This window comes from Mauremys reevesii, linkage group 6 (assembly GCF_016161935.1).
Source record: "Mauremys reevesii isolate NIE-2019 linkage group 6, ASM1616193v1, whole genome shotgun sequence".
NCBI lineage: Eukaryota > Metazoa > Chordata > Testudines > Geoemydidae > Mauremys > Mauremys reevesii.
The window spans coordinates 72,822,851-72,849,387 of NC_052628.1; the positions used below are offsets into that span (position 1 = coordinate 72,822,851).

Consider the following 26,537-nt stretch of genomic DNA (forward strand, 5'->3'; position numbering starts at 1 on the left):
GCCTTGTTTTGAAATGGGATTCGCTTTATTTTTGGTTTATTGTGAAAGTCGGGGTGCTTATTTACCACGTGAAAGTTGGCAACTGTGCTAGAAACACATCCCACAGTTTTTCTTTATGAAATGGCCTTTTGAAGGTTAACAGAGTTAGCTCTGATCAGAGCTTTGTCTTGCAGTACTGTTGTTAATGGGTTTTACATTTGACCTGCCTAAAGTAAATATTCTCATCCAGATAAGATTTCAAACGTTTGTTCTGTTCTTAATTAATCAACCATTCTTCAAAAGCTAAGTTTGATTCTGGGATTAGGTCTCATGATTAGTCTACTGATCACTAATTATTTTTAGTATTATCATTTGTTAAAATATGGATGGAAATATCTGAGGTGGGGGTTGGATTTTTTTTTTAACCATTCAGCTGGAGAGTCCAAAGGAAAAGGAGTAAATATGTAACACAGGATATATTTGGGGAAGGGAATTTTAGCAGTGAGTTGAAGTTCTGTATATTTTTGTGCTCAGGGAAATACAGAGAGAAAGTGAGCCTAGTGAACATGAAGGTTTCTTCCGGGCTTCTGGGTACTGAAGTAACTGGAGAGTCCCCCAGGGTGAAATTAAGAATCAAGAGTGCTGGAATCTTGAAAGTACTGTTAAGAGAACTGAAAATCTGTAATAACAATACTTCTATAGTACCTTCTATTCAAGGCTCTGGAAGTGCTTTATGACCATCTGCTAGGCTTATAGTCCCTGCCAAGCAAGTCTTATTCACACTATGTTAAAATTAGGGAAACTGAGGCCCAGAAAAGTTACTTGACTTGCTTGAACAAAGCCAGCAATACAACCCAATTCACCTAATTTCCAACCCTGTCCTCTCAGCACTGGACCCTGCTCCCTCGCAATACAAAGCTCTATTGCTTGTTTGGATGGGAACCTGCTGGGAGAATCTGTAATCTTAATTTTCCAAACTGTAAAACCCAAACTGCAAGTTGAAACCCCACATTTTAAATAACTTAAAGCCCTAATCCTGCAATGAGTTGCATGCAGGTAGACCCCAGTACCCATCAAGTGCCCTGCTAAAACGATTATGGTTCTCTGTGGATGCAGGGTCCTACACATGCAAAGCATTGCAAGATTGGGACCTAAATATATACTTTAGTATATAGAATTGGCATTTGTGCTCTTATGTGATCACTTGAACAGGGATTTAGGCTCTCATGGTAAACAATTGCACCCTTTGATTGATTCTAAGAATGAGAAGCCCTGATTGCACTCATCACAGTAATATCTAAGGTCCAGATTCACAAAGATACTTAGGAGCCTAAGTCTTGGTTTAGGCACCTACGTCCCGGTTTTGGCTCCACTGTGATCCACAAAACTCCCGCTGAAACCTGTAGGTGCTAAACTCACTTGGTGCCTAAGTTTTCAGGGTAAAAGTTCACAAGATGTCTATCTTTCTGCCTGTGGGCATGTGCACTGCTGCCTCCCTGTAGGCATCCAGATGCCTATCTCCTGCTTCACCCCAAGATCGATTCATAAACTGAAAGAAGACCAGCGTTCATCTACTTAAATTGCATGCAGGGCTCAATCTGGTAGGTGTGCTCAGAGGCCATCTACTGGATCAAGTCTCATTCAAAATCCAGCTGGAGGAGGCACTTCTGTTACCAGCCTTGTCAGGCAAGTAGTTACAGCACTTGCCTGAGATATAGGAGACTCGGGTTCAATTCCCCCTTCTCTACCAGAGGGGAAGAAAGGATTTGAAGAGGGGGGTCTGCCACCTCTAAGGAGAGTGTTGTAACCACTTAGCTCTGAGTCAACCTCAGTCTCTCCTGTTGAAGCTGTTTCACTGTGGACAAATAATGAAAGAGTGATGGAACTGGAGGAGTGGACTATGGGTTCCCACCTCCCAGGTGGGTGTCCTAACTTCGAGTTATGCTCTCTCTCTGTCCCAGTGACTATTTAAGTATTTATCCACCGTGGAACAGTCCTGAGGGCATCACCCTGGCAGGTGAGAGACACTGGGTCAGGGCCATGGTTCCAAACACTCTATTAAGCCACAGTGGAACAGCTTCAACAGGAGAGGCTGAAGGAGCCCCACATCACAACATCCCATAGCTCAGTGGTTAGAAACTCCCCTCGGAGAGGGAAGACCCCCTGCTTAAATCCTTTCTTCCCCTCTAGGGGAGAGAGAGGGGAACTGAACCTGGGTCTCTCACAGCCCAGGTGTGTGTGCTAACCACTGGGCTAAAAGTTGTAAAGTAGGCATGTTCTCTTTCGGCCATTGTGTGGCACAAGGCAGGTATGTAACTCATTCCCCTAAGAACTACCTTAGATGCCTTAGCTCCATTGTGCTATGTGGCTCTCTGCAAGCTGGACTTAGGCACCCATCTCCTGAGAGGGGCTGGGCTTAGCATACACTCATCTAGTCAGCATCTCTCATTGGCTAGCTTAGGCAACTCCTGGCTTTTGTTGATCTCATTCTTAAGCACTTCTCTCTCCCCATTCATTGCGTTGGGGACCTTGGCACCTGATTTGGCTTTGTGGATTGCAGTGTCATTCCTGTGATTTTTCTAGTTGCCTAAAAGTTAGGCACCATGACATTCAATGTTGCAAACCCAACGTCCCTTTGTGGATCCCAACCTAAGCATCTAACTGAAATAACTTAGCACCGATCAGTGGATGGCTCCTTTCCATACCACTAATGAGGGCAGGCAGGTGAGCATTTTGAGATCCAGTATATATCAGTTTGATCTGCTTGTCATTTCACTCTTCTACTTTTCCATTCTTCTGTATTTTTATTTTCTTCTTCTCTCACTCTTCTATCTATCTATCTATCTATCTATCTATCTATCTATCTATCTATCTATCTATCTATCTATCTATCATATGCAAGATTTAGATTGTATTAAATGTTAATCAATTGCCAAGACTTGGGGGGGGGTTAGTTTGGGTCTCCCCCCCCAAAAAAATAATTATTTATATGTGTTATCACAAGTTGGAGATCCTTGTGCATCTGAAATTCAGTAAAAATATATTAGAAAAAAAGAGATTAAAGACCAAATTCTGGTTTCATTTACACTAGAGAATTAAGTGAAGTTCTTCTGGATTTAAACCTGTGTAAGTGAGAGCAGAATTTGGCTATAGTATGTGTTCTGTCATTGAAAGAAGACCATAGTCACCTTTGGGACAATGGTCAATTATAAAACCATTAGGCTGCTTTTCCTGTGCAGGTGGTGCAGTGTCATATCAAGTGTTTAGTCTCATCAAACATCTGACTCACTGGGTGTGCAAATTTCCCAGTCTCTCTGCATTATTTTGCAATGAGGGAGGACGGAGAAATTACAAGTTTAAAATTAGAGATGGACCTGAGCCACAAAGTTCAAATCCAGATTGGAATTTTCAGTGTTCTGGGGTATTTTGTTCTGGGATTTTGGTTCAGGCTCACACGTAGCTAAAATGGAACAGAAGTGAATTGGTAGAGTTGTGTTTGGTTTCTGCTTGGCACTAGTCAGGATCTGGCATATTAAATATTCACCAGTGTAAAAAGAAGTTGGACATTTTCCCATAAATGCATGCAATATTCCAAAGAACAGCAGGAATAGCATTTACAGTATCCTCCTGACCTGTAATTCACCTCATCATTTTTCAGTACATAAACTACGGCACATCTGAGATGTGACATACCATAACTTGATGCAAGCCAGTGCAACCGCACACCAGGTTCATTTAAACAAATACCTCCTCCTCATTTAATAAATGGGTAGAACTGCTTGCCATCAAAGCTGACCAAATTTCCTGTACTTCCAGTGGGCACCTGATGCTTGCTGCTACAATGTCTCAGTGACAGTGGCAAAGTCTGCAATCTTGTGCAACAATATAAGAAATAATAAAAATGTTTAAATTGTACTAAGTGCAATTGTCCTTAAGTATGGTTATTGTTCATTTTTACCCTATCAACACTAGTCATAGTTTGATAAAGCCGATACAGTAAACCCCAATCCAGGGATTGTTTTAATATGGCAGGCTATTTTAGATAAAAAGTAAGCTTTCTCAAGCTCAGATTCCTTGTTGGAAATAGGAGTGTTGCTTTCATGTTAACTGTGGTAGAAGGCACCAGAGATTCCACAGGCAAAGTGACTACAACCCTCTTGGTTGACAAACCAGGGACCTTTAGCTTAATTGTCTCTGTGAGTCTGTAACACCTTATACCCTTTGTGGATCATCACAGAGGGAACCTGTAATACACCCTCCCCACTGGGTTATGCTTGTAGAAACACAAATTCTGTCCTTCTCTAAGGAGACTAGCTTGTGGGAGCAGAGTTCGATAGCTGTTTGTAGCACCATTGTATTATATACACTGAATGTATATAGAATAAATAATAATAATAGTTATGGATCTGTAACTGATGTCTGTATTTTTGCAAAGCTTCAATAAGATAATTGTTAGGAAAACAATCCATTGGAAGAAATTTAGGGAGCCAGAAAATGAGACCAGAATAGGAGACAAGAAGGTGTGCTGGTGTGAAGCAATTTTGCTGAGCATACCTGATCAGAATCTAAATGATTGTCGCAACTCAGCTATGGAATCTGAGCTGTGTACTGCTGTCCTTACTCAGGCCAACCTACCACTGGAGTGCCAATGGCAGTTTTGTGTTCTGCAGAGTCAGACTCACTGTATTATTCTTTATATAATCCAAAGGACAAAATGCTTTGCAATTATCTTCTGTATCCTTGTCTACACTGGCAATTTACAGCGCTGCAACTTTCTGGCTCAGGGGTGTGAAAAAACACTCCCCAGAGCATAGCAAATTTCAGTGCTGTAAAGCGTCAGTGTAAACAGTGCACAAGTGCTGGGAGCTGCACTCCCAGTGCTGGTAGCTACGCCCCTCCTGGAGGTGGTTTTTTAGAGCTGTGCCTTGACCACACAAGCCATGTTAAAGCGCTGCTAGTGTAGATCTCATATTTCTGGGTAGGGTAGGAAGAATAATTTTAACTTAATTTTATATGTTGTGTGGTAAACCCAGGACAAACAGCTACAAAGGGGGGAGGTAGTAATTAGTCCCAGGGGGTTAAAAGGCCTCTCCCAATCCACTGAGGAGAGAGAACCACAGGGAAATAAGGGGTTACTAGGGAACTAATTAGGTTCAGCTGGCTCCAACTGCTTGTGACCTTTTTAAACCCTCCCCTGTGTGGAAGGGAGAGGAGAGAGAGACAGGAAAGCTGCCAGTAGGCTGGGTGCAGTAAGACACTAAACCCTTCCAGGAAGGAAGGCTGCACTCCCTCCCCGGAAAGGAAGGAAAACAAGCACAAGGGACTGACTGGGGAAAGGAATAGCCAGACCCTGTGCTACAGGTAAGGATTTGCCTTGCCTAAGCCTGTGTCTCCAAGGCTAAAAAGGACTGAGCCTGCTGAGGAGAAGAAGGTACTTTGGCACAGTTGCAATAATTTAGATAGATTACCTCAATGACATACACAACAGAATACTGTAGGCCAGATTATTCCCCTGCCTAGCAGCCACTTTGCATCAAACTGCTCGTACAAAATGACCCTAATGCTGTTGTAGATGGTCACAGAAGGACAATCCCATTGTATCCGGATCCTCTGGTGGTGTAGAGCTGGAGTACAAGTTTTTACATCACCCTCACCCCCAGCAGCAAGCTTAAGAGGCATGAGCTGCTGTGACCTTAGCATTCCCTGGCTGATATATTTCCAGCTTGGGGATGCTGGCAGCTGGTACAAAGGATCAGGCTGCTCTTACTGCTAATGATGGAGTGTTGGCCTGGCACCCAGCCAGCCTGGAGATGGGGAGTATAACGGTGGACTGAAGCTCCTTTGGCAATCCCCTCCTGAGATGTGATGTGTAATTCTTGACTGCAGCTGAGGATCCAGATTTGTCTCTTTTACCAGTAGATTAGTAAATAAAAATAAAATTACTAAACATTTAAATTGTAAGTTCTTTGGACCAGGGGCCATCTTTTTTTTGTTCTGTGTTTGTCCACAATGGAGTCATAGTCCATGACGGGGGCTCATAGGCATTACCACAATACAAATAAATAAATACATACATAAATATTGTTAGTATAATCATTAACAACAAGGAAGTAAGATTTAAGTCTCCTTTAATTCATCCTGTTGTGCCTATGCATTGTAGGAATTCCGCGTCCAGATACTACAGTGCTTGGCATTAAGGCATCTCAGTGAAGTGTGTGATTTTTATATAGTACATGTGCTGAAATATCTAAGTATAGCAGGGTTAATTAAGGTCAAAGTTTGTACTTCTAGGTTTCGCCCAGAGTCTTACTATTATTTTAATACATTTTTTTTTCTTTTTGAACATCATATCCAAAATAAAACAAAAACAACTCCTATTGACATTGTACCACTTCCAAAATCCAGGATTATGAAACATAGCTATTGAAAACAAAACCCTGCTATTGACACAGTATCCTGCCTGCAGCTTCTTTGGATCTGGTATGTTGGTGGAGCCATTAAACTCATACCTTTTACAAGAAAGTTCCTCTGACTTTATTATCAGGTCCTCCAGATGTGATACCATGTCAGTAGAGAGTTGTGATGCTGCATTAATGTAACACATCACTGAATTTTTTCACAATGTAGCTGAAAATATCACAAGAAATGGCTTAGGATGATGGTATGTGAGTGCATACAGATTGTGGTCAACAGATTGTGGTCCATAGTCAACCTGTGAACTCTTTGCCAGAGGATGTTGAAGGCCAAGACTATTATAGGCTTCAAAAAAGAACTAGATAGGTTCATGGAGGATAGGTCCATCAATGGCTATTAGCCAGGATGGGCAGGGATGGTGTCACTAGCCTCTGTTTGCCAGAAGCTGGGAATGGGTGACAGGGGATGGATCACTTGATTACCTGTTCTAGTCACTCCCTCTGAGGCACCTGGCATTGGCCACTGTCGGAAGACAGGATACTGGGCTAGATGGACCTTTGGTCTGATCTAGTATGGCCGTTCTGATGTTTGTATGGTTTTTATTTAAAAGTAGTGAAAGGCCACAGTCAACACTAAGAACTAAGGGACATAGTCTGCATTTCTTTTGTTGTTGCCGCTGGTTGTTCCTTTTATGCACCCAGAGTAAAATATGCCTTTAAGTGCTTAAAATATGTCTTTAAGTGCTTGTAAAGCCCTGGAATGTGTGGTTTATAATGGTATTAGGAACTGACCCATAATTACAGCAGTGCTACTAGGCATGGCACTAGTAATTTATTTTGTAAGCTCTTGAAATGCTGACTGTTTCATTCTTTCTTATAGTCTGATTCTGGGTAGGTAATAGCAGGCAGAACAGAGCCCTTTTTCCAGGATTTCTAACAAGGATCCATTATGTCTAAAGTCAGTCTGTATCTGACACAGTTGTCTCATTCTTCATAACTCTTTGATGAACCCCAGCAATGATATCAGCATACCCAGCAAGGTTGTGTAATGCCCTAGAATTCTGGCATCCTTCTCTCAGTCTATTACAAACCAAAGTTTGTACTTGATGGTTTCATGGCTTAGTCTCTGATTGACAGGAGTATCTCTGCTTATCAGCTAGACAGCCAGCAAATACTATCAGCTGGATTCTCTGGGCCACTAAGACCACTTCATTCTGCAAAAGCAGTGCAAAGTGGACTTGAGCTGGCTAGAGATAGCCAGTAGACATTTTCCTTGTACAGAGAAACTCTTTCCTGGTGGAAAGCTGCCGGAGATGTTCCTGCAGCCTCCTGTGCCTGCCACTTTCCTGTGAATCAAGGAGCCACAACCAGTGCCCCCTGCCCCTTCTCCATGCCATCTGAGCAGAGTTCTGACAGAGTGGAGAATCAAGGCCATGATCTTTGTCTTTCCAATACATTTGAGGGACTTGCTCAGCCACATCTTGTGAAAGGAGCAGAAATACTTCTTATTTATGTGTAGAGGGCTAGCATGAGTTCTGAGCATGACTTTAGTCCCATTTAAGCCCTCAATGTCAGGTTTAAAAGGGACATAGGTTGTACAAAGAGGGATGAATTTCATTCTACATGAATAAATCCGTGACTATTTTTGTTGTTGTAGGATTACAGAATTTACAATTCAATTAGAATTTTCCAGTTAATTAAACTTGAAATTATTATACTAAACACAGTATTCTGAAGACTACTTGGATTTCTTTTATAGATAATACAATGTAAAACAAAACTAACATAAAATTAATGAAAATTAGATGTTAAGAAGTGACTTGTATGATTATAATTGCATAATGCATTAACCATTACTCAAATGAGATGACTTTTTGTAATTAACTGTGTGAAAGAGAGAGAACGAAAGAAAGATCCATTTTAGGAAGCAGCTCATTTATAAACTGCTATTTTCCTTGCAGATGCTGACCAAGTTAAGATACAAACTGAACAATGACTATCCAAAATAACTGCATTGTGGGCGAATGTGGTTAACATGCAGTTGGATATAAAAATCAAATATAACCATGGAGAAACTTCTCCTTTTGGCCACAGATGCACTGATGACATATTCAGAGATGGAATTTTTCAGAATTAATACATTAAATAGCGTTACTGTGGTGGAAAATGCAGCTGACAAGGCATCCTCGTGGCTAGTGGCATCATCTTGGAGTCTCGGGTTCAGGAGTGACACCACAACTCTCAATCACTGGGCCACATATTGGAAGAGATGAGTACTAGCTGGATCAGTTATTATGATGTCTCTCACCAGCTTCCTCAACATGTTGGCTGATTCATAAAATGGTATCTATCCAAACAAAAGGGGTTATTTTTAGTTGATTTTCTTATTGACTACACTATCAGCACTCTGCATGTATAGTTATACTGGTATGCTATATCAAAAAAGTGCTTCTAGTGTGGATGCAGCTTATATCAGCAAAGCTATACTTTATGGTTTATTCCACTCCCTGCCCCAAACAAAACAAGTTATACTGAACACAATAATAGTGGGGGATTTCAATTATCCCCATATTGACTGGGAACATTTCACTTCAGGACGAAATGCAGAGACAAAATTTCTCGATACTTTAAATGACTGCTTCATGGAGCAGCTGGTACGGGAACCCACAAGGGGAGAGGCAACTCTAGATTTAATCCTGAGTGGAGCGCAGGAGCTGGTCCAAGAGGTAACTAAAGCAGGACCGCTTGGAAATAGTGACCATAATACAATAGCATTCAACATCCCTGTGGTGGGAAGAACACAACTGCCCAACACTGTGGCATTTAATTTCAAAAGGGGGAACTATACAAAAATGAGGGGGTTAGTTAGACAAAAGTTAAAAGGTACAGTGACTAAAGTGAAATCCCTGCAAGTTGCATGGGCCCTTTTTAAAGACACCATAATAGAGGCCCAACTTCAATGTATACCCCAAATTAAGAAAAACAGTAAAAGAACTAAAAAAGAGCCACAGTGGCTTAACAACCATGTAAAAGAAGCAGTGAGAGATAAAAAGACTTCCTTTAAAAAGTGGAAGTCAAATCCTAGTGAGGCAAATAGAAAGGAGCACAAACACTGCCAACTTAAGTGCAAGAGTGTAATAAGAAAAGCCAAAGAGGAGTTTGAAGAACGGCTAGCCAAAAACTCCAAAGGTAATAACAAAATGTTTTTTAAGTACATCAAAAGCAGGAAGCCTGCTAAACAACCAGTGGGGCCCCTTGATGATCAAAATACAAAAGGAGCGCTTAAAAGACGATAAAGTCATTGCGGAGAAACTAAATGGATTCTTTGCTTCGGTCTTCACGGCTGAGGATGTTAGGGAGATTCCCAAACCTGAACTGGCTTTTGTAGGTGACAAATCTGAGGAACTGTCACAGATTGAAGTGTCACTAGAGGAGGTTTTGGAATTAATTGATAAACTCAACATTAACAAGTCACCGGGACCAGATGGCATTCACCCAAGAGTTCTGAAAGAACTCAAATGTGAAGTTGCGGAACTGCTAACTAAGGTTTGTAACCTGTCCTTTAAATCGGCTTCGGTACCCAATGACTGGAAGTTAGCTAATGTAACGCCAATATTTAAAAAGGGCTCTGGGGGTGATCCCGGCAATTACAGACCGGTAAGTCTAACATCGGTACCGGGCAAATTAGTTGAAACAATAGTAAAGAATAAAATTGTCAGACACATAGAAAAACATAAACTCTTGAGCAATAGTCAACATGGTTTCTGTAAAGGGAAATCGTGTCTTACTAATCTATTAGAATTCTTTGAAGGGGTCAACAAACATGTGGACAAGGGGGATCCGGTGGACATAGTGTACTTGGATTTCCAGAAAGCCTTTGACAAGGCTCTTACGTAAATTAAGCTGTCACAGGATAAAAGGGAAGGTCCTTTCATGGACTGAGAACTGGTTAAAGGACAGGGAACAAGGGGTAGGAATTAATGGTAAATTCTCCGAATGGAGAGGGGTAACTAGTGGTGTTCCCCAAGGGTCAGTCCTTGGACCAATCCTATTCAATTTATTCATAAATGATCTAGAGAAAGGGGTAAACAGTGAGGTGGCCAAGTTTGCAGATGATACTAAACTGCTCAAGATAGTTAAGACCAAAGCAGATTGTGAAGAACTTCAAAAAGATCTCACAAAACTAAGTGATTGGGCAACAAAATGGCAAATGAAATTTAATGTGGATAAATGTAAAGTAATGCACATTGGAAAAAATAACCCCAACTATACATACAACATGATGGGGGCTAATTTAGCTACAACGAGTCAGGAAAAAGATCTTGGCGTCATCGTGGATAGTTCTCTGAAGATGTCCACGCAGTGTGCAGAGGCAGTCAAAAAAGCAAACAGGATGTTAGGAATAATAAAAAAGGGGATAGAGAATAAGACTGAGAATATATTATTGCCCTTATATAAATCCATGGTACGCCCACATCTCGAATACTGTGTACAGATGTGGTCTCCTCACCTCAAAAAAGATATTCTAGCACTAGAAAAGGTTCAGAAAAGGGCAACTAAAATGATTAGGGGTTTAGAGAGGGTCCCATACGAGGAAAGATTAAAGAGGCTAGGACTCTTCAGCTTGGAAAAGAGAAGACTAAGGGGGGACATGATAGAGGTATATAAAATCATGAGTGATGTTGAGAAAGTGGATAAGGAAAAGTTATTTACTTATTCCCATAATACAAGAACTAGGGGTCACCAAATGAAATTAATAGGCAGCAGGTTTAAAACAAATAAAAGGAAGTTCTTCTTCACGCAGCGCACAGTCAACTTGTGGAACTCCTTACCTGAGGAGGTTGTGAAGGCTAGGACTATAACAATGTTTAAAAGGGGACTGGATAAATTCATGGTGGCTAAGTCCATAAATGGCTATTAGCCAGAATGGGTAAGAATGGTGTCCCTAGCCTCTGTTCGTCAGAGGATGGAGATGGATGGCAGGAGAGAGATCACTTGATCATTGCCTGTTAGATTCACTCCCTCTGGGGCACCTGGCATTGGCCACTGTCGGTAGACAGATACTGGGCTAGATGGACCTTTGGTCTGACCTGGTACGGCCTTTCTTATGTTCTTATGTACTGATAAAGTGCAATTGTACTTGTATAATTGAATCTACCCTAGGGGCTTTTGTTGGCACATCTCTGTCTGACAGGGATCACCTCTCTTCAAACTCTTGACCTACATAGCTATGTTGGCAGAAATCTGCAGTGTAGACCAAGCTTAGTTACTAGTAAGTATTAATTATACTATATTTAATATATAAATGAAATTATATTAATCATTACAAATTATGTTAAAAATGCATGGCTTGTTAATTATAGTAACATTATGTATGGTTAAAAAGTCATGTTTCAATAGGCTGAAAGCAGCAACTGGCAAAAGAAGGTGTACATGCAAGTGGTTAGAACAAGGAACTAAGAGTCAGGAGTCCAGAATTCTATCCTTAATTTTGCTATTGAGTTGCTTTATAGCATTGGGAAGTAATCACTTCAAGTTTTTGGAAGGGCTCACAAAATGGGTTTCTGAGGCCTCATAAGTTCTAGGATAGCCCCATTCCAGCTTAGCCTATTTATAAATAAAAAAGAAGGGGAAGAATGATCACAGAGCACTGTGTGCTTATCAACACCGCAGTAGGATACATGCAAACAGTTTGTGTGAATGTGACAAGAGAAATTTTAATTAATAATCTGCTATACATTTTTAAAATCTTGCTTTTAGTGGTTTGTCTTTCTCCTTCGGTCAAGAAGTAGATGGATGTTTTAAAATCTGCTATGCATGCACATAGAATATAATGTTCTTGTGGAAAACAGTAAAGGAAAAGAAAATGTCTTATAATTTCTTTGATCTGTTATTTTCTGCTACCTTTCCCTAAAATGGCCCAGCCTCCTGAATGGAAGGCCCAGCAGGTTTCAAACCCAGGTCCACAGAGCTGTTACCAGCCACTTCTGTGGTGCTACCCAGCAGCAGCTGTAAGTAGCTCACCCTCCGCTTCCCATAACCCACTATGGACACAGACCATAGGAAATCTCCCCTCGAGGGGTCTGTTGGCTTCCTGCCTTACATAAAACCAAAGGGTGTTCCAAGAAGTGTCCAGGTCACTGTAGGGATCTTCTGTAGCTGCTATAACCATTCTACCTCTTGAACTCCTGGTTTTGACCTTGGCTTGATTTGGACCTCACCTCCTGACCTGAAACATGACTTGGATTCTGATCCTTGGTATTGATCCTGGCCTGGGACTTGACTATGAACTCCTCTGCTGCTCTCAGCCTCAAGTTTGACCCAGCTCTGATGCTTGGTCCTTACTGCCCATGTCAGGATCCTGGTAGAGGAAAAGAGACAGGCATCCAGCCTGGGAGCAGAGACAATACCATGAAACTAAAATAACACCGCTCAGATATCAAATAGTGACTAACAAATACCCATGGCAGTCCTCACAAAGAACAGTTTAGCCATAGGCTAGGTAATATCTGACATTATGTATGCTCATACAATACATGAACAATGAATGTGTTCATGGAGATAGTGTTTTGTTTGTGGACAATTCAGAAACCAAAAAAAGGGGCTACATTTGATGAATAGTGCATCCAGCTGATGGGGAAGGGGTCGGGGGGTAACGTTCCTCACCTTTCCTGTGTGGAATTAAATGCACCACATGGCAACTGTCAAATATGTTTTTTGGTTTATATTACAACGCTAAAGTTAACCGACAGAGCAGTAGAGGAAAGTCTCACTTTTTTCATTGGCAAAATTAGCATTTTTTTAGTTAAATGTCATCAGAATTCAAATGTTTAGTGGTAAGGAACTATATATTCTGAAATATAGCACAGTCCTAATTATCCCAGTTGCATGTTGGGAGAAATATTATGCAGTGGAACTAGGTAGTGCAGCCAGCCTCAGAATCCCTGTCCAAAAGCACTCTGTGGTTGCATCTACCCTAGAAATTTTCTTACCCATTATTCCCAATGGGTAGTGCTCAAATAGTAGTGCAGACTCCATATTGTCTAATTCTGATCTGAGCCTCCAAGCCATATATGTGGCCATATGTATTTCCCCATTTCACATTCTGTATCCTTCCTCCTCCTTTTAATGGCTGTTTGGAATGTGTCTGTCTAACTGTGGTGGGTTATCCCTTGGTGGTGAACTGTCCTATGGAGGACCCTTAATCTTTCTTAATAGCTTTTACCCTGTCCTTCCTGGATGTCTTTTTGAATCTGACCCTAATGGAGCGTAAAGTGTAGGATGCGGCTAAAAGCTTTCTGGACAGCTTTACTGAATATTTTAAACGTATGCTTTTCACCCATGCATGCAGGAAGGTGATCATTAGCTGCAGGTGTACCTTTCATCATCATATTTCCATTTTCTAAAGAGTCAACACTTTGTGGTTGTTGCTGTTTGCCAGCGTGTTCAATTTCCAATTCACTTTGAACACTTCAGTATACTCTGTGGCAGCATAACACTTTCTTTTTCACATGCTTTTGTGCTTCTTTTCTCAATGTTTTAAAATTCAATGAACAGACAGGACAACCAGGGCCTTGAAGACTTTCAGCTTATTCTAGAGCACGAGCACTTGCTCTTGCTCTCTTTCTAACATATACACAGAAAGGATTACAAACAAATAGCAGGTCATAGGTGCCCTTGTTTACCCTTTATCTATCATTTTCTACTCATCTTTTAAAAAGCAAATAAAGTTTCTTTGCAGGCTGGAACATGACACATGTACAGATGATTTTTTTTTTAATCTAAGTCCTGCCCTAGTTTTAAGGCTCCACGTCTCTCCTTGAGTGAAAATCCCATACGATAAACTTTTCATGAATTGGGCTTTCAGGATTATAACTGAGAAAAATAGTGACTTATAAAGGTGTTCTTTCATGCATAAGGAGAGAGGTTTATTCAGCTTGATCCCATTACGGACTCTGTTAGCACAGCTTATAATGTTACCATGGCAATGCTCCCTAATACTGCTGTGTTAAAGGTCTACCGTTTCTTAAAAAAATGCATCTTTTTAAACAACCCCCATACATCCTGTCCCCTACTCTCTCCACTCAAAAATAAGATCATATATATACTTATTTTGAACAATTCCCCTTGACTAAACCAGGCACACAGATATTTATAACTGTTGTTGTGTGAGTATGTAGGCTGCATTATGCACACTGGAAATAGACAAAAGGATCAAAGACATCTAAAAGAGAAAATAGAATGACATTGATCTTATTCCATGGTTTAAAAAGACAACTTCATGGACAGAATAAGTGTCTCTTTCTATCATGTATCTTTATTTTTGTGTTGCCACAACACACCCTGCCTCAAACCAAAGGCAGGAATAAGACTGTAGGCTTAAATTTCATACTCTAAAATAAACTTATTTTTAAAAACTCTTCTGGTAGGATTGATGGTTTGGATCCTAGAGGGAAAAGGATTAAATCACAATCTAAATTAATCCTTACAATGCTTGGATATATGTTACTTGTAATTGTTGACACAGTTTAAATTAATTTCCAGTACTTTATTTTAAACAGTGGGAACATTTCCAATATCCAAATTAGAGAATTACATTGATAAGAAACTTTCTGCATCAGAAATGTTGAGCTCTCTCTGGCTCCTCCCAGGGACTCTGAACTCTAAGGGCTACATACCCTTGCATGAGATCTGAGTTGACTTGCAATATAGAAATGTCTCTCTCCAAGGGTGAAATCCTGGTCCCTTTGAAGTCAATGATAAAACTCCATTGACTTCAACAGGGCCAGGATTTCACCCCAGCTGACTTCATGTTGCAGACAGGGTCTTACAAAGCTTTCATAACTCTACTTTGAGCCCAATGGATCTCCAGAAGAAAGCGTAATCTGGCTGAAAAGGAACATTTTAGTATAGCTGATCAACCCTCTTCAACAACATCCACAGATAAGGGATTAAGTAGTTGTCTTAACACTGGTAAATAAAATACATATGTAGCCAACAAAGCAAACAACAATCAAGGACAGAAAGTTAATGACAAGCACTCCCTGGAGGTTAAGTTTTACAAGAATTAGATGGCAAGTTTCAAAAGATATAATAACTCTCCTATGCATCTTATTCACAACAATGGGGAGAAGAACCCATGTTCTTCAAGGCAGTCAATAATATCCAAACGTTCAACTCTCAGCATAAAGACACTTAAGAACAGGTGTCCAGGTATTGGGCAGCAGCCACGAGCCCCCCCAAATTAGAAACCACAAAAGTCAATTAATGCCCCCTTTGCCTCCCCACCTTTTAGACCTATGCCAAATACAGCTCAGACAGCATGGAGGATCTGTGCTTTAATTTTTAAAATATACCAAATACATGTGCTCATATTTACAAATATGTAATACACATGCAAACAACTGTGCATATTTTGAAAGTTGACTTTAAGCTTTGGCTACACTTGCACTTCAGAGCTCTCCCAGCGCTGTCCGTACTCCACCTCCCTGTGGGGAATAACGTACAGCGCTGGGAGCCGCGATCCCAGCGCTGGGGCTTTGACCACACTGGCGCGTTGCAGCGCAAGGGCTGGAGAGGGTGTGTTTTCACACCCTGCTGCAGCGCTGCAAATTTGCAAGTGTAGCCAAGGCCAAAGGCTTGATGTTTTACTTAGCATTACCTAGTACATATTCCCAGGTGCGGGGGTGAGGCCTTGTAAACACACAGTGTTTCAAACAAAGATCAATGGCATTAAAACATTTAAAAAATGCTACATTAATTCAAACCAAACTTTGAAAGCCTGGAAATTCAAGGTTAAGGTTAAAGTTTAAAACCAAACATCTGAAAGTCAGGCATTTTCCTGAGCCTAAAGAAAACATTTGTTATCTAGTTTCCATGTATTCTTTTCAGCTGCTTATCTGACATTTTTAATAGCTTATAACATACAGATATCTAAATGTAACTTCCTAACAAGCACAAACAAGCCATGTTCCAACCTCTCCTCCAAACACACTAGATCCTCATTCTAATCATCTGATTCCATGAAGACAGATCAAGATTGGAAATAATTGCAGTGAAGAGACATAAAATCAAAAGTCAAGGTTGAAATTGATGAGAATTACGAACACTCGGCTCCTGACAGGAGGCACTCCATGTTCTGCAGGTGGATGGAGCAAGCCTTATAAGTCTTAGGGAGCTTATAAGAAAACTTTTTTTTTAAATCTGTACTCTGGCTGCCAGTAGTTCATTGTACTGATTATCAAAATCTTGCTTATGATCTAGCTCATTCTTATATTGCCAGTTTGCTTGTTCCTAATGTCCTCTCATGAACATTAAGATCCTCTGATTAGGATCATTACGATTAAACTCCTTTTGCTTTTGAGCTTTTGCAGGTATTGGAAAATCACTTATCCTATCAATGGAAATTTTGAAAAAATATCCCTTCAATTGAATATCAGCAGTGCACTCAATAATTAAAATTGAATAACCAATTTATCAAGTTTTCAATTCTTTGTTAGATTTTCTTTCGGTTTAATGGTCAAAATGTATAAATTGTTACTTGGTTTATATGTGTTTAATTTGGATGTGGGGGCATTGGAGAAAATAAAAAGAACAAAAAATAACCAATATGAGAAGATGGAATAGGGCAAAAGGGAAGATGATGTCTTAAAACCTCTGTCAGGGATACTTCACATAAACCCTAAAATTAGGAGCAAGGTTATTATGGGGCGAAAAAGCACTAATGAGAGAGAAATAACAATGTTTGAGGCCTGTACCTGGCCTCGGTCACAATCACTCCATAATGGGATTATAACCCCTCTAAGGCAACGAAGCATTGAAAACACATCCCAGCAGCTCAGGGAAAGTTAGAATAGTGCCCAGATAACAGTAGTCTGATCCTGCAAGCAAACAGATTTTAGTCAACAGGATAGATTAGAGTAATTAAAGGGTCATTCATATTCCATATAAACATCAAGCCAGCATCTATATCAGGGGTTGGCAACCTTTCAGAAGTGGTGTGTCAAGTCTTCATGTATTCACTCTAATTTAAGGTTTCGTGTGCCAGTAATATATTTGAACGTTTTTAGAAGGTCTCTTTCTATAAGTCTATAATATATTACTAAACTATTGATGTATGTAAAGTAAATAAGGTTTTTAAAATGTTTAAGGAGCTTCATTTAAAATTAAATTAAAATGCAGAGCCCCCCCCCCACCCCCCGGACCGGTGGCCAGGACCTGGGTAGTGTGAGTGCCACTGAAAATCAGTTTGCGTGCCGCCTTTGGCACACGTGACATAGGTTGCCTACCCTTGATCTATATGTTGCTCATCCCAGACAATGGAGGTAAGAGGAATGTGACAGGCGTGCATCACAGCTTGTCCCCATAGTTTGAAGTACCTTTGCTGCTTCTTCAATTAGCCTCCACTGCTCTGACCCATCATCTTTGATTTCGCTCACGAGCTTCCTGTCCTTAAATGCGTCATGTTCAGATTTCTTGTCTGTACATTGGATGCCCTGCTTAATCTCAGCAGAGATAAACGTAGCAATCAGTTCTTCCTTTTCTCTCTTCACACCATACATCATACCAGCCCTCACTATTTACTTTCCCTTCCTCTACTTTTCTACTCTCAATTTTGTGCCCTCTTCCCTGTTAGGTGCTGAGCACCTGCAACTCCCATGATTTCCTTTGATGGGATGGCTTCAAAGGGGGATGTAGGGGCCCAGTAACTATCAAACGCAGGCCTCATCTATCCTTGCTCTTCTCCATAAACCCACTTTCCCCACAAATGCTTTCTTTCCTAATCTCCGCACACTTCTCTCCCAGGCTTGAACTGTTGCCCATGTTTGATTTTTGTTACCATTATCCTTATTTTAAGGCAACTATTCTCAATTTATCAAAATATTTGCAAACTTGGACCTTCAGATGTTTCACTGCTACTAGTTACCTAAATTGCAACAACTGCCAACAATACCCGCTTTCATCTATGACTAGCCAGGATACTCTGCCCTTCTTGACAAAGGCAGACTTCATCATGATGATCGATGTATATGTGACCTCCAGGCTTGATTACTGCCATGTGCTGTATCTAGTGGTGAATGTGATAATCTAGAACAGGGATGGGCAAACTTTTTGGCCTGAGGGCCGCATCAGGTTTCAGAAATTGTATGGAGGGCTGGTTAGGGGAAGGGGTTGTGGCCTGGCCCCCCTCCCTCCGCCCCCCTGGGACTCCTGCCCCGTCCAACCCCACCATTCCCTGACAGCCCCCCTGGGACTCCTGCCCCATCCACCACCCCTCACTCCCAGAAGCCTCCTACTGCAAGACAAACCCAAGAAAGAAACCAACAGGACTCCACTGGCCATCACATACAGTCCCCAGCTAAAGCCCCTCCAATGCATCATCAGGGATCTACAACCCATCCTGGACAATGATCCCACACTTTCACAGGCCTTGGGTGGCAGGCCAGTCCTCGCCCACAGACAACCTGCCAACCTGAAGCATATTCTCACCAGTAACTGCACACCACACCATAGTAACTCTAGCTCAGGAACCAATCCATGCAACAAACCTCGATGCCAACTCTGCCCACATATCTACACCAGCAACACCATCACAGGACCTAACCAGATCAGCCACACCATCAGCGGTTCATTCACCTGCACATCCACCAATGTAATATATGCCATCATATGCCAGCAATGCCCCTCTGCTATGTACATCGGCCAAACTGGACAGTCTCTAAGGAAAAGGATAAATGGACACAAATCAGATATTAGGAATGGCAATATACAAAAACCTGTAGGAGAACACTTCAACCTCCCTGGCCACACAATAGCAGATCTTAAGGTGGCCATCCTCCAGCAAAAAAATTTTAGGACCAGACTTCTAAGAGAAACTGCTGAGCTTCAGTTCATTTGCAAATTTGACACCATCAGTTTAGGATTAAACAAAGACTGTGAATGGCTTGCCAACTACAGAACCAGTTTCTCCTCCCTTGGTTTTCACACCTCAACTGCTAGAACAGGGCCTCATCCTCCCTGATTGATCTAACCTCGTTATCTCTAGCATGCTTCTTGCTTGCTTATATTTACCTGCCCCTGGAAATTTCCACTCTTGCATCCGACGAAGTGGGCATTCACCCACGAAAGCTCATGCTGCAAAACGTCTGTTAGTCTATAAGGTGCCACAGGATTCTGATCTAGAAGAATCTCTAGCTGGCACAGAATGTGTCAGCCCATCTCAGAAACAAAAAAACTCTGGTGCTACCAGTGCAGTATTTGCTCTCCTTAGGCTTCTAGGTCGAACTCAAAGGCCTGGATACAAATTCTCTGTGGCACTCCCTTTCCACTCAGCATACCAAAGTAGTAGAGACCATCAAGAAGATACTTAGCTCTCTCTGATTCTCAGGCTGGTCTAATTCCGGTCCTAAAGTAGTTTAAAGCAACCTAGTGGCTGTTCTAAATGACACAAGCTGGTAACAGCTCCCAAGGTGCCATTTGTCAGCTTATTATATTCAGAGCACAGTAGTATTGTGACTATGCTTCTCCAATTCAAGGACAGGGAGCAGGAATTGCATGTAGGACAGTTATACCAGGTATACACCAACTTAAATTTCCCCCATGCCAAGAGAATTCTGGCATGGCCGGATCTGACAAGTTTCTGATACTTTTGCATTACTCCAGAAGTGTAAAGAGTCCAGAAAAGTAGGAGAAATTATAGTCCCTGAGTCTTGATCTTCAAAGCCCAACCTTTCTCAAAGACCAACTCTCTCAATCACCATAACCCTTCAAAACTGCAATCAATAGAACAAATGGAACTGCGAAACGCACGAGAGAGGGGGATAGAGCTTTCATGGTGGCTCAGAGCTTGGAACATCCCGCCTCAAGATGACAATGAATTTGTTTCCTTCTTAACACAATGATGAACCCTTTGCCTTTGCCAGAGCTTTGCCACCATTCTAGCCACCTCCCAAGGGGAGAAGAGACAAAAGGAAATGTGTGTAGGGAAGGACGAAAAAAATCCTTCTAATGCAATAGATGATTCTAAAGAAAAAAGAAAATGAAGAATTTATCTAGACAAGAAAAGCTCTAAATATTGTTATTTGCTATTATTTAAGTTCCTTATCTACATAGTTTGAGGTGGGGTGGGGAGAGAGAAAACAAAAGATCTCAGCCAGAACCTCAGCTGCTGTAAATCTAATATATTTCCATTGACTGCAATGGAGGTATGACAATCAGGAACAGTTGAGTATATGGTCCAAATTGTTTTAACTTTGCTGGCTTTAATTTTCAAACCATTCACATAGCACAGTTTGTGTGGGACAGAAGGATGGATGAGATAGATTGTAAATGCCTTGGGGCAGGGATCTTGTCTTATTTGTCTTGCACAGTGCTGTGTACATTTGTGGTGCTATGTGAATGATTAATAAAAAATGTTGTCTTTGGAAGAAAACATAGTTGGCATCAGAACAACACTTAACATGATAACTATGTTTGTTTTCTCTGATTCATAGTTCCACATTTGTGGATTTGGATAGGTGCTGCTTTGTTCTTGTATAAGTGAATTGAAAAGCATTGTCTTTTCGATGGGCGAGGGGATGCAAGGTGAAAGCACACATAGCATGTTTACTCTCTCCTCCTTGCTCCTTTTCTATCACTATCACTTGTTGGCCTCCTCTCAACCTGTGCCTGTTGCACATCTCTTCTTACCTGAGATTGTAAAATCTGTCTAATAAGGAGACAAACATCAAGTTCAGCTTCCTGGGTTGTCCACCTCATCCGCATGAAGCATCTAATTCAGTTCTGTTCTGTTCTATTTTGGTTTTATGTTCTGCACCATACACCATAGTAAGAGAGTTGTGCCTCTGACTCCAGTGGGAGTAGGAGCAGATGCGAACAATGGTTTTCTTAGAGAACACAGCTTGCTTTCATTCTCTCTGCTGCATTATAGAGAACAATGTCGTTCCTCAATCTTGTCCCCATGCTCTACCCTGCCTGCTGATTGTTTAAAAAGAGCACTACAATTTAATGGAAATTTTATTACAAATAAACTATTTCAACCAGACAGGAGTGCACACACTACTCAGTAGCAACGGTTAAATTGCAAAGATAACAAGTTTTCCTGTAGCCAGCAGTTCTTTAAATAGCCGGTGTTGCAGATATGAGAGATGTCAAGAAAGACAAAGAAAACAGCAGCCTAATACTACAGAACCAGAGAAAAACACTCTGAAATTAACTTGTTTTCAATCACCTACACCCCAGGTAAGACAACGACATATTGAATGAGCAAAATTAACAAAGACAACTATGGATTAGTTATGTTAAGTTAGTTTGAAGATCTACAAAATAACCTACTTTATCAACATTGCTGGATATTACATTGCAAACTAAAGGTTATTTAGTCTATTAAGGGGACTGGAGATATGATTTTCCTGCACTGTTCTCTGTTCATATTACTATTGAGACACTTGTCATATGCAAGTTGATGTTGGGAGGATGTTGATGTTGATAGACCTGATCAGTAAAGGAAGGTGAAATTCCTCAGCAATTGATCATCAGAATGAAACTCTCTCCTTTTTTTTTCTTTTTTTCTGCTACAGGCAAACTAGCTCCTTTTCTTTGGGAAAAATGATCTGTGCAGCGAACACATTTATAGTCTCCTGTTGACAATTTTTGGTGAGCTGTCTATTCTGTTTTAGCATTCTGCAACTGTCAGTCCATCAGCTACTGCCTACTTTGGCATACTGAAAGTTTGTTGTTATTTTTACTAAAACTAACATTATTGGTTTTGACATGTAGGGTTTGAGTGCTTTTTTTTTTTTTTATTATTTTTTTTTTAAGAAAAGATCACAATGAGGATGATTTGTTGTTACTCTTTAGGAAAACTAAACAGATATCACTTGTACAAGCTGTCTAATTTTAAGAACTAAGGGAAAAGTTCCCTTACCAGTATGCACTGTGATCCAATGGCTTGTGTTCTTTCCTTCTGCTCAGACTCTCTGTGCTTTGGGATAAGTCTGTGCTGATATTGGGAGGTGTGATTGCAGCAAGTGAGGACATACCTAAGCTAGATCAAAGCTAGCTCAAGTAACAATAGCAGTGAAGCCAAGGTAGCATGGGTGGCTTCACAGGCTAGCCCTGCCCACCCAGGATTCTTGAGTACATACCGAGGCTCCACCGCAACTTTCACTCGAGCTAGCTTAGGTACCTCTACAGGTGGTCTCCCGGTTGCAATGTAGACACATCTTCAAATAAATGTTTGTTACTTCTGTCAGATATTGAAGAACTGTGTGGGGCTTCCAAGGCACAGCCTCACCATTCTCAGCTTACATCTTATAAAGACCAAAACAGACAATGGAAAAAAGCATACAAAATTGTTAAGAATTGGCCTCGATGGGGTATACACTGTATTCTTGCTTAGTTAGCATTTTGAATTGGTCCTCCTGTAAATATACTATCTCAAAGCCATCTGGAGAAGAAAAGAAAGGCCAGCCAACTATCACTCTTTTAGAACCATTTCCCCAGGACTCTCAGCCCCCAATGCTGCCCCTATTGAAGTCAATAACAAAACTTCCCATGATTTTAATGGTGCAGGACAGGGCCGTATGATTTTAATATCTAACAATTCCTACTGAATTCTAAGTTTCTCTGCTTTTACTACTTATTTATGTATAGTCCCTCTTTTCTTAGTGGAGGGTCATTATGAGGTACTCCAGAAGCCTTGCTTTGCCTTTCTCCTAAGTACAAGAGACACAGATAATTGGTTCTCAGAGATTCCTTTCAGCTATATTTGCATGGGTTTTTTACAATTATTTAATGATTGTCTAAAATGTCTTGCTTTGAACTAATCCAAGAAGTGGATTCTTCTGCCTTCTGTATTCTAAGTGGTTCACAGTAGGTGTTAATTTAAAATTTCTTAGAATCCTGTTATTCATTGGTGTATCTTCTTAAAAACCACAGCAGAGGGCTTAATTAGTATATTGACTATAGCTGAAAAATTTCTTGTTATATATATATATATATAAAGGATTTCTTTATTAGAATTAATTTGTAGCCTCTATTATAAGTTTCAGATAATACTGTTTTTTGCTTAAGGCTCAAATGAAACCAATCACTTACTGTTCATGGTCTTAATCCAATTAAACACATTGTGTGGTCAGGATTTCCTAAAGTAACTCATTCATAACCCTATTGAATTGAAAAGGATATGTGTAAATTGACATTTAACTTAACTCAGAGACTTCTGACTTTTTTATCCGGCATTTTGATTGGCGCCACTGAGCATGTATATACATTCTCTCCACATAAGACAACAGTTCCTCTCTTTTCCTCCATCTCTCTTCCTACACAGGGTATATGAAAGAATGTAGGTCACACTTACAGGATAGGAGACTGTATTTTGTAAAACCGTGACTCTGAGAAGGACACAGAGGTCAAGCTGGACAACTGACCAAACATGAGCTCCCAGTGCAGTGTGGTAGCTAAGACAGTAAATGTGATCCTTGGATGTTTAAACAGGGAAACATTGAATAGGAAAAGGGAGGTGATATTGCAATATTATTGTTAATGGCATTATAGAGACCATTACTGGAATAGTCTGTCTAGTTTTGGTGTATCAACATTTTAAAATAGATGTTGACAAACAGGAAAAGGTTCCAAAAACTACAAGAATAATTTGTGGGAGTGGGGAGCAAGTGAGTCCAGCACGGTGTCTCATTTTCCCTTTGGGAAATATGGTCACCCTAGGTATAGAAGGACTTAAGACAGAGAAATAGCTCAATTTTGTTTCATACGTTACAGGGAATAGCTGCACATCCATGCCTCCGGTATAGCTTGCAAGCCTCTACTACTCCTGTAGTGCTTCTGCGGGGCCCGTCCTGGTGAATAACTTCACAGCATATCTCACTGGTTTGTCCTTGGCCTTTTTGGGTAAAACCAATCTCTGCCTCCTAGTCACCTGCCTCAGTTTAACATTTTCCAGAGTGAGGACAGCCTAAAGGAGATTACTATCTAGCTTGCTCCAATGCCCGCCATCCACCTTTACACCTCCATTGCCATAGAAGTACCTCCAGCATGCAAACAAAACTGCAAAAACAAGTCAGGAACATTACTCCAACCTCCCCCCCTCCCCTCCCCGTACCAACACAAAAGCAGATATAGTAGATTGAAATCCAAATGGCTCCAGCACCTTCCGCACACATAGACCACCTACCACTTACTGAGGTTCCCCCAAGAATGGGAAGAAGAGTCTCAGGGAGGTGAAGTTTGTTTTTTTGTTCCCCCTGCAACTCCCACAACACATGCAACAGACAGACTGTTAAGAACAGTGCCTCTGTGTACTGCTGACAGGCTGGCCAACTTGAGGGGGAGAAAAAGGAGGACTTGGAATGAGATATTTGCAGAACTCCAGGCGGAGTCACAGAGCAAAACCAGACTGGCTAAGAGGTGGAGGCTATACATGAGGACCCAGAGGGAGAAAGAAATGCAGATCTCCCAGGAGACTCTCACAATGGCCAAAGACAATGTTGCAGTGACAAGGGAAAGTATTGCTGTGATCAAGGACAGCATCACCATGCTGATGAACAAGGAGAACATGGAAAAAGACAGAGATGCAAAGGCAACTCATGGACGCTATCCTGAGCCAGAATGCCTTCCTGGAAAACATGCTTCTGCTAGGCCAGCAGGCCATGCAATCCTTTAATTTGGGACCTAGCCATGTCCTTCAGCTCCTGGACAATGCTGGCTGCTGGGACCAGCAGCAACTTCTAACCTCTGCATCTCCACTTCAGTGCTCCCAGCAACACCCATTCACCTCTCAGATCCAACCTCTGGGCAATGAGAACACTTGGATCTCAGAGTCCAGCTCTTCTTGAGCCTTGCAACATCCTTGAGAATTTTGAACCAAGACACTTGACCCCAGAATCCATGTACTCTCCCCATGACCGAGGTCATGTGTACGAGAAGAGCCAATGGCAAGGTGTATACTTACCTTTAAGTTTATATGCCACCACTAAAAAGTTGTATTTGAAATATTCTTACTGTTGCACTTCAAGATTTGTTTGCAGTAATGAAAGGTTTGTGTATATTTGGTTACTTAAGAAGATTGGTTAGTTAAATGTATTTCCATATACAAAGATTATTTTTCCATTGGTTTCATTCAAACGTTATTATTGGTTTTTATTGTTCACAATAAAACCATTTACAGTACATCCATTATGAGTATTGATTGCATTTAACAAAAAACTCCTTAAAAATAAAGCTGAAATAATTCATAGGGTTTTACAAAAGCACATAGAGTACCAAAACTTCAACCACCCCACATAATACTCCTGTGCTTGCAATGTCTGCATCCCAACAACCACAATAGTGGTGCAGAGCATTTCTGGGTCAATCCTGGCCAATAGCAATTTGAAAATGGTGCAAGCCCGCCCAGAAATTCACAATTCACAGCGAAAACAATCCTGGGATGTACATTGCTCAGCAGAGAATGCTGTGCCCTCAGTTCACAGCCAATTGTTGCCATGTGTTCACACAATGCAATTTGAAACAGAACAGGGGTTCTGCGCACACACTATTGGAGCGATTTGCATTCTGTGAGTTACTTGCCGTGTATCAAAAAGTTTTGGATTAAATCTCCCATGCAGACATCAATCACAAAGTGGTTTTAAATTGCGTAATATATGTAGTCTACTTTATGAAAAATTGGAGGTAGGGAAAATTCAGAATGGGTTTGGAAAACTAAAATCAGGGTTAATTTGGATCTGTCCGGTGTATTTCAAACTCTCCAAGTTAGGAGGTGGAGGTGGGAACAATGGCTCTAGTTCTGGCTCACCTCTGTGAAGTAGGGTGGCTATCCGTCCTGTTTTTAAGCCCTATTGCAGGCGTCCCGCCTTTTTTTAAAAAATGGGCAAATTGTCCCATATTTTCTGCTCCCCCTGCTGGCCAGGCAGTGGTTAGTCAGCGCAGCCCCAGCCGTGTCTTGTTTGTGGCTGGCGAATGAGTGCGGGGAGGCGGTGGCTCATCAGTGAGACCACGTGGTGGCCTCAGGCCGAGTGGAGAGGCAGGAAGATGACACATCAGGTAGCACAAGAGGCAGCCCCATGTGTGTCACCCTTTGCCATTTGAAACCTTAAGCAGGGGTTCTCAGTTGGGGTCTGCAAGTGCTTT

The 26,537-nt window shown here is 41.1% G+C and overlaps 1 protein-coding gene and 1 pseudogene across 3 annotated transcripts in view; both read left to right on the top strand.

Moving 5' to 3' along the window:
- The window catches only part of LOC120408764 (zinc finger protein 474-like), a 57,899-nt gene extending 32,493 nt beyond the window's left edge, over positions 1 to 25,406 (top strand). Inside the window, exons 5-6 of one of the 3 annotated variants that reach the window (XM_039545974.1) lie at positions 21,971 to 22,046; positions 24,171 to 25,406. In XM_039545974.1, coding sequence (XP_039401908.1) covers positions 21,971 to 22,002 — 32 coding nt within the window. In that variant the 3' untranslated portion in view covers positions 22,003 to 22,046; positions 24,171 to 25,406. Of the gene's footprint in view, positions 1 to 8,353; positions 8,721 to 21,970; positions 22,047 to 24,170 lie in introns of those variants that run through there. The other 2 variants (XM_039545970.1, XM_039545973.1) reach the window with 2 other exon arrangements.
- Positions 24,880 to 26,537, top strand: part of LOC120407275 — a 49,647-nt pseudogene continuing 47,989 nt past the window's right edge.